This window comes from Cibotium barometz, chromosome 7 (genome assembly GCF_041138505.1).
Source record: "Cibotium barometz isolate CiBa-2024 chromosome 7, ASM4113850v1, whole genome shotgun sequence".
Classification (NCBI taxonomy): Eukaryota; Viridiplantae; Streptophyta; class Polypodiopsida; order Cyatheales; family Cibotiaceae; genus Cibotium; species Cibotium barometz.
Genome location: NC_141052.1, coordinates 26,680,300 through 26,694,257, shown reverse-complemented (window position 1 = coordinate 26,694,257; position 13,958 = coordinate 26,680,300). Strand labels below are relative to the sequence as shown.

At 45.0% G+C, this 13,958-nt stretch overlaps 1 protein-coding gene across 1 annotated transcript in view; it reads right to left on the bottom strand.

The window, feature by feature from the left end:
- Window positions 1-7,734: 7,734 nt before the first annotated feature.
- LOC147636840 (MICOS complex subunit) overlaps window positions 7,735-13,958 on the bottom strand; it is a 74,328-nt gene continuing 68,104 nt past the window's right edge. Inside the window, exon 11 of the mRNA XM_086800395.1 lies at window positions 7,735-8,317. Coding sequence (XP_086656521.1) covers window positions 8,078-8,317 — 240 coding nt within the window. The 3' untranslated portion in view covers window positions 7,735-8,077. The remainder of the gene's footprint in view (window positions 8,318-13,958) is intronic.

Genomic DNA, 13,958 nt, shown 5'->3' with positions numbered 1-13,958 from the left:
CTAGAATTGTCCCTCCTCTCTATGCACCCCCCCTCCCTCCCCCCCCCCCCAAAAAAAGGGAAAAATAAAACTACTACTACTCTCATCTCAAGCATTACAATTTACATTGCAAAAGAAAAGGAGGAGAATATAGAGGAGAGCAAAAGGAAAATTTGTATCTTCTCCTCCTCTTTATCCACCCAAACATGTTACGTCACATGTGTTAAGTATTACAATTCACATTGCAAGGCTCAAGCATTACAATTTACATTGCAAAAGAAATGGGAAGAGGAGGGGGAGCAAAGAGAAGAATAAAACTACTAGTACTCTCCTCTCTATGCAACCCCCCCCCCCCCCCCGCACAACACTCCCCACTTTTCTCTTTTTTGGTTGCATTTTCCTTTTTATTTACTATTAAAAACATAGATCAAACATATTGGTTATGATGGATCAAAGCAACAAAATGCCATTAAATTAAAAATATTTACATAGCCCTCTGCGTTGGGCAATAGACAAGCTCCGCCTCTTCATCCATAATAAGCTCACGCATATAATGATACTGTATCTCAATGTGCTTTGTGCATGCATGAAACACCGGATTCTTGGCAATCATCATGTAACTCTGATTATCACAAAGCAACATTGTCTCTCCCTTTTGGGCAACACCCATGTCTCCTAAAATCCTTCTCAACCAGACTACTTCACATGAAGCAAAGCATGCTACCTTATACTCAGCGCTGTAGATTTGTGAGATTGATCTGGGTATTTGGATTTGTTAGTATGTTATAAACCTCAATGCAAAGTTTGTTTGCACACACAAGCCTCACCACTACCCCTCCAAAGCCTCCATGAGAACTGTCTTCTTCTCATCTCCCACGACTATTTGCCCAACCTGCGCCACATGCAAGCTCTCAGTTTTTCTCCTTGGACTCTCCTGCAAATAGGAGCTAAGCCCCACATCACCACTCTACACTGGCGATGGTGGGCAAATAGGAGCTAAGCCCCACATCACCACTCTACACTGTCACTGCTTTTGCCTTGTTTTGCTGGCTACGTAAAGGGAATCCCCTCTTTGTTCATCCCCTTTGTAGACAAAAGAAAAGGGAGTTCACAACCAAAAGAAAAGGTAGGGAATAAATTTGCAACCAAAAGAAAAGGGGGAGAAAGAGAGGAGAAGGACAATCTTATCTTCTCGGTCTCACCATTGGCTGCCCAAGTGGTCTTCCTTTATTTTCCTACCAAGGTACGGGAGGCTAGGGAGGAGGCCACGCCTTGTGTCACTCGTAGTGTGGCCAAGTCGTGGAACCCACTGTCTCACGGATCCCAGTTTAGGCTTCCCATTGAGCCAGTTACATGCTCAGGAAGACCTGCTATTTATAGGTTTCAAGAACGAGGGATATTTCCATTGCAAAATGCATATGCATGCATCTCTACCTGATTGAAACTATTTTCGCGTGACTTGTTTTCATGTGAATGCCTGCTATGACGTTGTGAGGAGCAAAATGAGCCCCTCCTAAACATGATGTGTAGGTGAAATCAATGTGTATATGATGGTGTGTAGAAGGATCATGGGGATAAAAACAACACGTGGATGTCGAATGTAAAGGCGCAAGTGTGCAACATGGAAACAGAAACAACATGGCAAACCAACGTAGACTAGCGGTGGATTTATCTAGAAGAAGCAAGGGCGAGGACACGATTTTAAAAAAGCAGGATTGATTTCTTTGAGGGGACTCTCGGAGACCAACGACTATCAGACAGAGAAAGTGGATAGACTAAAGATCAGAGCAAAGGGAGGCAGAACATCAAGCAGTTAATTAAGAGGTGGGTCTCTTAGATTCTCTATACAGAACCTCCGTTAGAGACTTGGCCCAAGTCAGAATTGCTCGACGGCAACAATTGAGTGTCTATTGATGCTGTTATCTGAGTAGTTTCATGTCATGAATGAAGATGATCCAATGAGGAGCTATTGCAGAGATCTATTAGTGGAGAACCCTGAAGTCTTCTATGTTTTTCTTCTTTTGTCTTCAAGTCCCAAGTCTCAGGGCTATTGAGATACTTGTAGAGTGTGAGCGCATGTTTGTGTGCCTACACTTGTGAGTTGTGCGAGCTAGGCTCTAGTAGGAGCGCCTATACGTGCGTGGTATTGGAACAACAATTTGGTATTGCATTGACTCATTCGACGAGTCCGGCTTCGACATTCTTCGCCAGCAAATACTTGTTTGAGCAATATGCCTTCATATTATGCATTGCATGGATTATCTGGCTGGCAAGCCCTTGGAACTTTGTACACAATTAAAATACTCCAATAATATACTTCAGTGTTGAGGGGAGGGGGTCGGCCCGTTCGCAACCCCAGTGGTGGTGTAATGTGCAATGCTTCTCTTTTGCAGATTGTCTTGAGCAATGATGTATCTTTCAGTGATTATGTGTATTGTGGCTAGTTCATTTTAATGTTGATGAGTGTATTGTTTCACGAGATGATGCCCAAGGACATTGACACGTAGCTGGTGTAGTTTCACTCCGCTCTATTCATCACCCCCTTTTTGAGCTGCATTTTCAACTCGAGACTTAGCTTATGTACTTTGTGTGGGCATTGTCGTGTACTGGGAACTCACAACAAGAAATAACCACTTTTGAAGCCTTTTTTTTCGTGTTCATTGTGCACCGTAACTCTATTGACGTCACTGTTTCTAGGAGGGTGCATTTCTAGAAAACATTTCTAGGCCCTATAGTGGCTACTTCTTTTAGCTATCGTTCGTAGCACTCCACACTATGCCCTCCCTTTTGTTCCAAAGGAGAATTTTATTTTAAAAAGCTCCATGAGTGCGTCACTCATATACAACTGGCCTTGGGCCCAAGATCCTCCCGTAATTATTATTTTCCACTGCCCATAGGCACTTTTTTATCCGCCCGTAGTTATAGACGATGCTGCTAAGGAAGCACCTTGTGGGATTTTGAAACCAAGACCTATGGGCATTGGCATGGGTGCATCACTAAGAATCCTGGTTCTCGATAAGCCATAGTCACAAGCATTGCCTCCTTCCCATCGTCCTAGGGACTCAAAATAAGCACCCTTGCTCTTCCCGTGCAAGATACCATTCGTAAAATAATTGGCCCGGAGCGGCATGATAACCCTGTCACACAACTTCAATATAGTCGTATGTCACACATCTTTCAATATAATTGTCTATACACTCAATGACAAAGCAAATCCTACTGTCCATACAGAGATGTATTGTACTGCTAACAAGGCAATCCCAGCAAGAGTCTGTATGCTGCCTGATGGCGTGGTGTTGTTGTACAGTACACAAGGCAACACCATACAACACCTTCTTGATGTGGTGTTGTAGCACACTTTTCCCATACACATGGTGCTGATATCCATACACATGGTGCTGATATCCATACAGCTACAGTCCATATAGATTGACATACAAATTTCATTGTTGCTGCCGCAATTTCTGTCATACAGCTTCCTGCAGCCCTATTGATGGCCGTACACATGATGAGATGGCAGTAAATCATCTGATGATGTAGCAGTGTAGCTCCCATACACTGCCTGCGGCTTCTGGTGTGGCCACCTATAAGCACATGACACATGGGATACACATCCAATTATAAGGGGTGTTCACATCTAAGCAAGTGTTCACACACATATACACAAATAAGGTTACACACACATACATACGAACACAAACCGTTGGGGGAAGTATACGCATAGACACAAGTGGGTACACATGTGAACACAAACATGGGTACATACGTGAAGCTCCGAATACCCAACAGGCAATAGTGACATGGTTTCCGAAGAGTGGATGCCAGGAGGCATCGGACAGTCAAAGGCACTGATAGTAGCACTTTTAGTTGCACGAGACAACGATCAAAGCGTGTCGATATTGATATGGTAAAGGCTTGTTCCATTCTGGAACAAAGAAAGACTTGTGTCCGTATTGGCACAAGAAAGGCGTGATAGCAGGCTTGCCACACCTGTTCTCAAATGGAACAAAGACGGCTCATGCCAGTATTGTTTCTGAATGAAACAAAGAGGCTTGTGCTTGTTTTGTTCTCAATGTTCTTTTTTGGAATTTATGGATCTCCGATGTTGTGGAAATATTATTTAATGCTCTGCAAGATGGAGGATTTCTATGATATTCCATTCCCGAGATTGATGGGGACATGAACTCGAGGTAAGGATTATGTCCAATCTCATTTAAATTTATTTTATATGTTTTTCTAATTTTAGTTTTGTAGAAACTCCATTTTTATTAAAAGCTAAAAAGCATGAAACTGATCAAAGCATGGGAAAGTGATGATTGGAAAAGCAAATTGTGGGTATATATTTGGGCAAAAACATGAAGGCGGTATCATCAATTCAGTTAGCACACTCGTCCAAGGTTCTCCCTCTGTTGGTGCACTCCAAGGCTGTACAATCAGAGATAACGGAGGAGATTAACTTGACAACTGTTGCTTACGTGTGGGTTGTACGGCATGCTGGAGGACTAGTGTTGTTGGTTATGTCCACCCGACCATTCCCAAGAAGTTCACGTGTGAACAGAGGTTACACATGGGAACTTTTTATCATGATTGGACATGGATTTTTCCCATGTGAACACACTAGACCTTTTATGTACTTTCATCTTATTAGTATTAGAGAGTACGTTTCCAGCTGTCTCACGTTTCTTTGTTCAAGCTCTCTGCGTGTGTGTTTGTACAGTTCACCTGCAGATTTAGAGTTTCTGCACGATGCGCCAGGGTTCCCGTACAATTGAATCTGCAAGCTTAGGGTTTCTGGCAGTCCGTACAACAGTGCACAGTTCAGCCGTACAGTCAAATCAACAAAAATTAGGGTTTCGCTGCTGTACAATCCATGCAGTTACGGTTTACTGATTCGTTGTTGTACATTGCTGTTTGCTTGCCGTACGCTGCTGTCTGCACCCTACTGCCTGCGCCATCTGCTCCAGCTGCAGCTGCCGTACATTGCATACCTGCTGTCTTTTAGGGTTTCTGCACAACAACCTTCTTGACATTGCACGCACATAGTTCACCTCTCTGCAAATTGGCATTTTCTGACATTAGTCTTCTGTACACATTTCCCCTTCTTAAAAGTTTCAAAATCGGACAAAATTCTCTACTAAATTTGGGGGACCCAACATTTAGCCTATTTTAACACATTTCATTGGGATTACAACACATTTGGGATTTCAAGCACAAATTGATAGGTTTACAGGTACATTTACAGTTTTTCTCACATTGGGGCATTTTCCCCAATTTCTACAGGTTGCAGGTCTCAGATACAGAGTGTTTATATGCTATTCAGGTAATATTGCACACATTCTTCAGATTTGCAGCTATGTCATGCTGTTATGCTTGATTTTATGCAACACACACTGTGTGCTCTTGCAGTTAAAATTCGTGACTTTTGCAGTTTTTGACAGAAATTGTAAAGTCGCGCAGTTATTTTGGGATTTCACAATTGTTTTATGCAGTATTAGTGGCTATGTTTGCCCATTTATGCAGTATTAGTGCATCACTTGCAGATTGTGTGATGTACAACCAGTTGATGCACATGTATTTTGCAATGTGAATCACTTTGCCTATATTGAAGTGTTGGATTTGATCAGATTTTTCACAGATTTGGTTATCTTGCCGGTGTGCTTGTGTTTGCCCTTGATTCAAACTTTGTGTGCATATGGCTGGGAACACTAATGATCTGTTTGGTATGCTATCCACCGAAGATAAGTTGGATGGCACCAACTATCCTATGTGGGCATATATGATGCCCCACGTACTTGTTGCAAAAAATTTGTGGTGCTATTTATCAGGCATTGATGTAAGACCTGGTTCTATTATGTTTGCTTCCAATACTACTTCTACAGGTGATGAATCCTCTATTGCACCAGTTGCTTCTACTCCTCCCACTGCGGAGCAAATCAGGTGGGATGGCAGAGATGCACAAGCGCATGCATTGATTGCACTTTCGTTCAAGCACCACATTATCCTTCATAGTCGGTCGTGTACCATGGACAAATAGGCTTGGGATGTGCTGGCATCACCGTACCAAGTGCGCAATGAGTCGCGTATTGCATACTTGCGCAAATGTCTTGACGATGAGCATCTTGATGAAGGTGGCTCTATGGATGCATCCTTTACTCATGTTAAGAATTCACGTGATCAACTGATTAACATTGATGAGTTTATTTTTGACAGCTCCCTCATTTCTAATGTGTTGAATGGATTGCAAGAATTGTACCAAGGGTTCGTGACAACTTTTTGTCTGATTTCTAAGAAACATGTTGATTTGTACACTTTTGATGAGTTAGTTGGGCTCCTCCTTCAAGAAGAATAATCGCACATGATCTATGTGTACATCTAGTGCTGGATCAGTGCCAAGGGATCAAGACCCTATGTCATCCGATGTAGCCGCAAAGAAAAACATATGCAATTACTGTCGAAAACCGGGCCATCTCATTGACGAGTGCTTGAAACAGATTGCCACTGAGAAAAAGATGCAAAGTTCTAGCACTGCAAGTTCTTCTACTGCCCAAGATGAGGTCAATTTAGCCAAATCTACTCTAGCCTTGGCCATTACATTCTCACCACCTCCAATGCCAAACCATGATGATGACCCTGCTGTGTAGTCTACTCTCTTATGGTCTCTATGGGCAGATGCATGAGGGGGGCATTTTTTGTCTTTATGCCATTGGTGATATTTTTTGGTCACTTGTGTTTTTGACCCTCTTGCTTTATCTATGCATTCAAAGACTCTATGCATTCAAAGACTCCTACATTTTTTGCGGTGATGTCTACTCATGGATATGCCTTTTATCTGCAGCATTGGCTTGGTCCATGTATTTGACCTATCACTTGGAGACTTTGTGCAGTTGTCTCCTTTGCTTTCTTTTGTGGGATTATGCATCTCTTTGATTGCCATAAATACCATTGTGCATAGTATAGCTGAAAGTTTGCACTACGCTTTCATAGCAATGGCTGATGCATGCCCTTGAGGCCCCCACTTCATGACTCATTTTGTCCCTACAGTTCCAGCATTTTCAGCCCATTGTTCAATGCTGAAAATCAGTCATATCAGTCCCTTCCCATTGCTGATTTCATACCTGTTGGCTTGTCCATTGACGTAACACTATTGCATTCAAGATAGCATACACAACTTTTCAGGCTGGACCAGTTGAAGACCATTCCAGGCTGATTTGCTTTGATCTTCTGCTGTCATTGATGTTGGTCTTATGCAGAACTGCTTGAGGGGGGTATTATATTTACAGCACTTGCAGATGTGACCTGTCATATAACGTCTCTTTACATGCTCACTACTGCAGTAGCAGTGGCATTCATCTATGCACAGCCTTAGCCCTGGTGATACGTGAATCAAAAGACAACTAAGCAGGCATTCACCTGGTGACACCCTTTTCAATGACTTGTAATATTGATTCTTAACAAACGGGAACTAAATGATATAGGTATTATTACCGGCACTGTATGGAGTGCATGGGAAGGGCCTACAGGTTCCAAAAGCGATGCAAGGGGGACCATCATGAGCCTTCCCATGCTCCCTTGCACCATAATCCCATCACTGGCTCTACATAGGTAAAAATCTTCCTATATAATGGGAGTGCATGTACACAATGTTTTTCTTTAAATAGCAAGTCCTATAGGTAGCAAGGGTATAAGACAAAAGGGCTTAAGACCAAAGGACCTTACAACTCATCAACATTTCAGTTACATGAAAATAGGCACGAAAGGAAAATGCAGAGACGACTCCAATTCAGCAAAATTGTTTGTGTGTATCAATGGATATGTATACAGGAACCCATATGTAACCTTAGCCACAGAATTATTCCCAATTACAATCTACTCAACTCGGGACTGATATGTCACTTGTGAACCACTCCCGCAAGTTAACAGTTATAAGGGAAAAAGAGACATATTGAAAAGCAAAAAAACTGAATTCTCGTGCAAAAATGATGGATGAGCTAGATATGAACCCAGAGCGCAATTGAAATTGACTAGAAGGACAAGCCCATCTCTTCCACATTCCAGCAATGAGCTCACAAACATTGATAATCTCAAATTCTTCATGACACTATGCCAGGCTAGATGCAACAGCAGTTGCATGAGCTTGCAAAAGCAGTAAAACCTGTTCCATCACTGCTCGATCCCGGGCATGTTTAACCCAGTCTACAACAAGGGCTTCTGCTTCAGTTCCTTGCACACTTTTCTCCAGCAAGTCAGCAGCATCTGCAAGCTTTCCATCAGCCAAACAACTTTGCACTTGGCTAACAACAGCCTCAATTCCATCTGAATAATCCCCTCCTTCCCTCACCTACAAAGAAATTTGCATTAAAAGATGCTCTCTCGCTCTCTCTCTCTCTCTCTCTCTCTCTCTTTTCCATCATGAGACATACCATGGATAGCATCGTATCGCTTTGGTCTCAAAGACCCATTGGGTCTTTAGGAGACGTTTAATATAACTTTCTCTCTCTCCCTCTCTCTCTTTGCCCATAACCATACTGTGCAGCCCGTAATCCTAATGCACTGCCCATAACCCTACGTATAATTATACTGTGCAACCAGTAACCCTAATGCGCTGCCCATAACCCTGTTGTGCAGCCAGTTACCCTAATATGCTACCTAATGCTCTGCCCATAAACCTGCCCACACAAACCTGCAACAGTCTCTCTCTCTCTCTCTCAACCAGAGATGTCTCTGCCCGTTCTGCATGCTGAAGGGGCTACCTTAATTATCAGAACTATATACTCGTGTTGCCAAGGTGTAGTGTAGCAACACCTCTCTCTCTCTCTCTCTCTCTCTCTCTCTCTCTCTCTCACACACAGATCCTGACAGAGGCTTTACATACAGCTGCAGCGACGGCCTTCCCACACACGCAGCCCACAGTACGACCACGTCCTGGGAGCATGCCCCAGAATAGTTAGCTCAAAGCCCGGCTACAGAGAAAGGTGGCCATAGGTGTTACTACATATAGACAGTCACGCATCATCTTCCGATCCCTCATTCGGCGGAAGAAAGAGCATTCTTAGCTCGGCTGGAGAGAGACATCTATCAGTTGTTTTTGAGTCAGGATTCTCGGGAGGCCACCCCCCGCCTCCGGCCATTACCTCTCTAGATACATGGGGCGAGTATGCGGCCTCCCTCTACACAGTACCAGAGCAGCCACCACTACCGAACCCTCCAGAGCCTTGTCCACCCACTTCTACCTTCTTCATAGCAGAGATGGTGAGGAGGGCCATCAACAAATTGCATACAGGGAGGGCACAGGATCATGAGGGCATTGTAGCCGAGCATTTCATACATGCTAGAGATATGATTGCAGACTTGCTAGCTCTCATGTTTAATAGAGCCATGTGTGAGGGGTTTCCTGGGACTTGGAGTACTTCCACGATTGTGCCGGTACTCAAGTCTGGAGATCCGAGCCTACCGACTAACTACCGCACCATTATGATTGGTCACTCGCTGGCCAAGCTATATGCCTCTATTCTTGAGCAGGAGTTGAGCAGATGGGCAGAGAGACAGAGCTCAAGGACAGGGCAGTTTCAGGAGGAGATTCTCTACTTTGGATCATATCTTTACCCTCAGGGCTATAATTGAGGAAGGCAGAGCACATGGGAGGAGGATCTACTATGGCTTTGTGGATTTCCGCAAGGCCTTTGACACAGTGCCCAGACCTAGACTGATGCGCAGGCTGCAAGACTTGGGGGTTCCATGTGAGCTCATTTGGGGTATTATGGCACTTCATGAGACAGTAGTTGGGCAGGTGCGGACTTCAGAGGGTCTCTCCCAGCCAGTACACTCCACTATAGGGGTGAAACAGGGCTGCCCGCTCTCTCCGACTCTATTTGGACTATACATTGATGAGATCTCTGATTATATTGGGACACGAGGGGACAGAGGAGCCCAGTTGGTTGGCACTTGGATACCTCTGCTCTTATATGCTGATGATATTGTGCTTATAGCAAACTCACCAAAGGGTATGCAGAGGCACTTGGATACTTTACATGCTTATGCACAGGACAGTGGGCTCTCAGTTAACCTTGGTAAGACCAAGGTTATGGTGTTTAACACTACAGCTCAGTGGGTCTGGAGATCAACGCCTATTTTCACATATGGGCAGGAAACAGTGGAGTATGTTGACTCATACACATATCTTGGAGTGGTGTTCACTGGACCCACATTTTCCATGAGGGGGGCAACAGAGGCCAGATTGACTAGAGGATATGCAGCACTAGGAGGTCTAGAGAGGATGTGCTCACAGGTACAGTTTCAGGAGCCACGCACTAAGCTGTGGCTTTTTGACACGCTGGTCACAACCACTGAGGATGGCTTCATACTTAGACCGAGCTACATGGATACCCATCTGTCTCATGGATTGAGGTTCGCCATTGGGCAGATCCGCACCTCTTCACATCATCTAGAGATAGAGAAAGGCAGATTTAGAGGCATACCTCCAGGGGACAAGATTTGTCAGATTTGTTGGATAGAGCCAAAGACAGAGGAGCACTACATCTGTCGCTGCACAGCATATTATGAGATTCGAGGGCACTACCATTGCCTTTTCAGAGAGGGATTTGGACCACTGGCTAGAGTCATGGACTATTGTGATCAGCGATGCTTGGGTTTTTATCTCCTGGAGATCCGCAGGCTCAGAGAGTCCATTATCAGGAGCAGACGCCCGACTGGCAGGGAGTCCACACAGAGACAGATTACTGACTTCTTTAGAGGGACTACCCGGGAGGACACACAGCCGACAGCCCAGCAGTGGGCACCCCGTGGGACTCTAGTTGAGAGAGCTCTCCAGTTGGGCAGATTCAGACGCCCGAGGGTTCGCGGATCCTCACATCGGAGATGGTGCCTACACCGGAGGATTCAGAGCATCATTGCGAGGCATCGGGCTCCCGACCAGGCATCTCACTATGGCAGATGTCCAGGCCATCCGGCAGAGACCCATGCTAGAGCTCCAAGGATGATTACGACTCCAGCCATATACTGTTGTACTCACTGTCACTTTTGCACTCCCCCATATTCATGTATTCATGTATCCATGTACTCATGTACCCCATTTTGACTAGTAGCATTAGCTTCCCACTCTCCCTAGTTGCTGCTTCCGGATGCTCCCTACTGATGTATTGTAGGGCTAGATACTGATGTATTGTAGGGCTAGATGCTTACCTTCAGTTCTTTCTTTTCTTTTCCAGACAGTGTATCAGATATCACATGGTTGTAACTTTGGTCTCATAGGTCACTTTGGCCTTTTGAAGACGTTAATATAACATTTCATTTCTCTCTCTCTCTCTCTCTCTCTCTCTCTCTCTCTTTTTGAAGATCAACAACAAGGTTCCAGGTCTTGGGTTACAGCTGATTCATCTGATCTGAATTTGCTGTACAGAGACAGCACACTGCTATTCACAGTACCTACAGGAGGAAATGCCAAGTGCAGAGTGCATGGTGGACAAGTGTATGCAAAGTGTGTAGCTATTGGTTGGAAGTGCTATGCGCGCAGGTACAAAGTGTGCAGGCGTGCAAAACTGAAAGCTGAAAGTGTGCAGGTTCAAGCCATGAGCTTTTATGTATACATAGTGTGGGTTTTGGTCCCGAGAGCAAACTATTGCAGCATTTCAGAGGTTCTATTCCAGTGATTCCATCTGAATGCATGTATGCATCGTGTGGGCTTCTGAGAAATGGATACTTCGTGCAATGTTGATGACCAGGGTGTCTGCCAAACACCGCCTAAAGCACGGCTCATTTTTCGCAGAAGAATGAGGGAAAGTACGCCTTCCCCGGGCTCATCTAGGGCGGGGAAAATGTCTAGAACCAAAGACGATTCTATGTATGAAAAAGTGCAGATTATGATCAAGGCGGAATTGAACAACATGCGACTAGATTTGGAAAAGGAAATGTATGAGGCTATGGAAGCCCGGAAGAATGACATGTATGCATGCATGAGGAAGGAGTTGCGTAAATGCCACATATCCAGAGTTTCTATATTTCTGACAGGCCGATTGGGATGGCGGCAAATCATGCATACTTAAGCTTCACAGTGGTATGCAGGAACCAAAGACAGTTATCGCCATTACCTCTCTCTCGCCACCCTAGATACCATTTTACAAGAGAGACTGCTGGAGTTTATTGCAGTGCAGTCTACGATGGCCTTTTCACTCTTGACCTAGATAGCCCTTTAGAGGAGCTTACGAGAGGCTTTATAGAGGTACTACATACCTCGGCAGCATATGCTTTCCCATATACTATAGCTGCCTCTAAGCCCTTGAGCAGTACTAGTCCGTAGAATAGCTGGTATGATGACGAATGCCGAGAGACCCGAGCTCAGCTACAGAGAAAGGTCGCCCTTGGGGCACGTACACACAGACAAGCCAGGACACTCTTCTGACGCTTTGTGCGAAAGAAGAAGTGGGATTACCTGGCAAAGCTCAAGGCAGAGTTGCACCAATTATTCTTGAGTCAGGACAGTGAGAGGGCTTAGAAAATGTTCCGGGAGAGGCAACCACCTACCCCAATCACGGCACCTGAGACTTGGCACGAGTATGCGATGTCCCTATATGATGTACCTAGACAGCCTTCCATTCCGCGCCCGCCATCACCTCGACCGGATCATTGCATTTTCTTTACTTTGCGGATGGTGCTAGATGCAATTGATACACTACACATAGGGAGGGCGCAAGATCATGAAGGTCTAGCAGTTGAACATTTCTCATATGCACGGGATACTCTGGCACCGATCCTTGTACACATGTTTAATAGAGCTACGTGTGAAGGTTTCCCAGCTAGTTGGACAGATAACACTATTGTGCCGTTGCTTAAGAGCGGGGACCCCATGATGCCCAGTAACTATCGTACGATCATGATTGGCCATTATCTGGCTAAGATATACGGATCCATCTTGGAGCATGAGATGAGCCGGTGGGCAGAGAGGCAGGGACATAGAGCAACTGGACATGCTGGTTTTAGGAGGGGATACACCACACTGGATCATATACTCACCCTCATAGCTCTTATTGAGGAGGGACGAGCACGAGGACGGAGGATATATTGTTGTTTTGTGGACTTCCGCAAAGCATTTGATACGGTACCACGTGCCAGGCTTATGAGGAGACTACAGGATATTGGTGTCCCTGAGGAGATGCAGGGGGGAGTATACACTTTGTATGAGTCAGTGATAGGCAGAGTACGTGCCCCAAGGGACTTGTCGGATGCAGTGAACAATACTATTGGGGTGAAGCAGGGCTGCCCGCTTTCACCCACACTCTTTGGGCTATACATTGATGAGGTCTTAGACTATGTGGATAGATTGGGTGGCCCACGAGCGAGCCTAGCTGGGGTGTTGATACCCATCCTACTATATGCAGATGACATTGTGCTTCTCAGACACTCCCGAGGGACTACAGAGACACTTGGATGCACTGCAGTCTTTTTGTGTGGACAAAGATCTCACAGTGAACCTTGGTAAAACTAAGGTTATGACATTTAATACCACACAAGCATGGGTGACTAGAACACAAACGCAGTTTACGTTTAGAGGAGAGCCACTTGAGTATGTCAGATCCTATGTACCTGGGGGTGACCTTTAGAGGGCCGTGGTTTTCTATGAGGGAGGCAGCAGAGGCTAGACTAGCACGAGGATTTGTAGCTTTGGGGGCACTTGAGAGACAATGCGCAGACATACAGTTTCAGGAGCCACGCACGAAACTATGGCTATTTGACACTCTCGTTACATTGACACTTCTCTTTGGAGCGGAAATATGGGGGCCTAGTCTTTTCCATAAGAGGAGGGAGCCATTGGCAGGACAGGACAAGACAGACCAGAGAGAGACTATTACGATGGATGGCAGCATATGGAGAGGCCATTAGTGATGATGATTGCACACATGATTCGGAGCAAGTCATCTGTACCACATGAGATCATCAGGGCAGAGATGGGGACTGCCCCAGTGGTT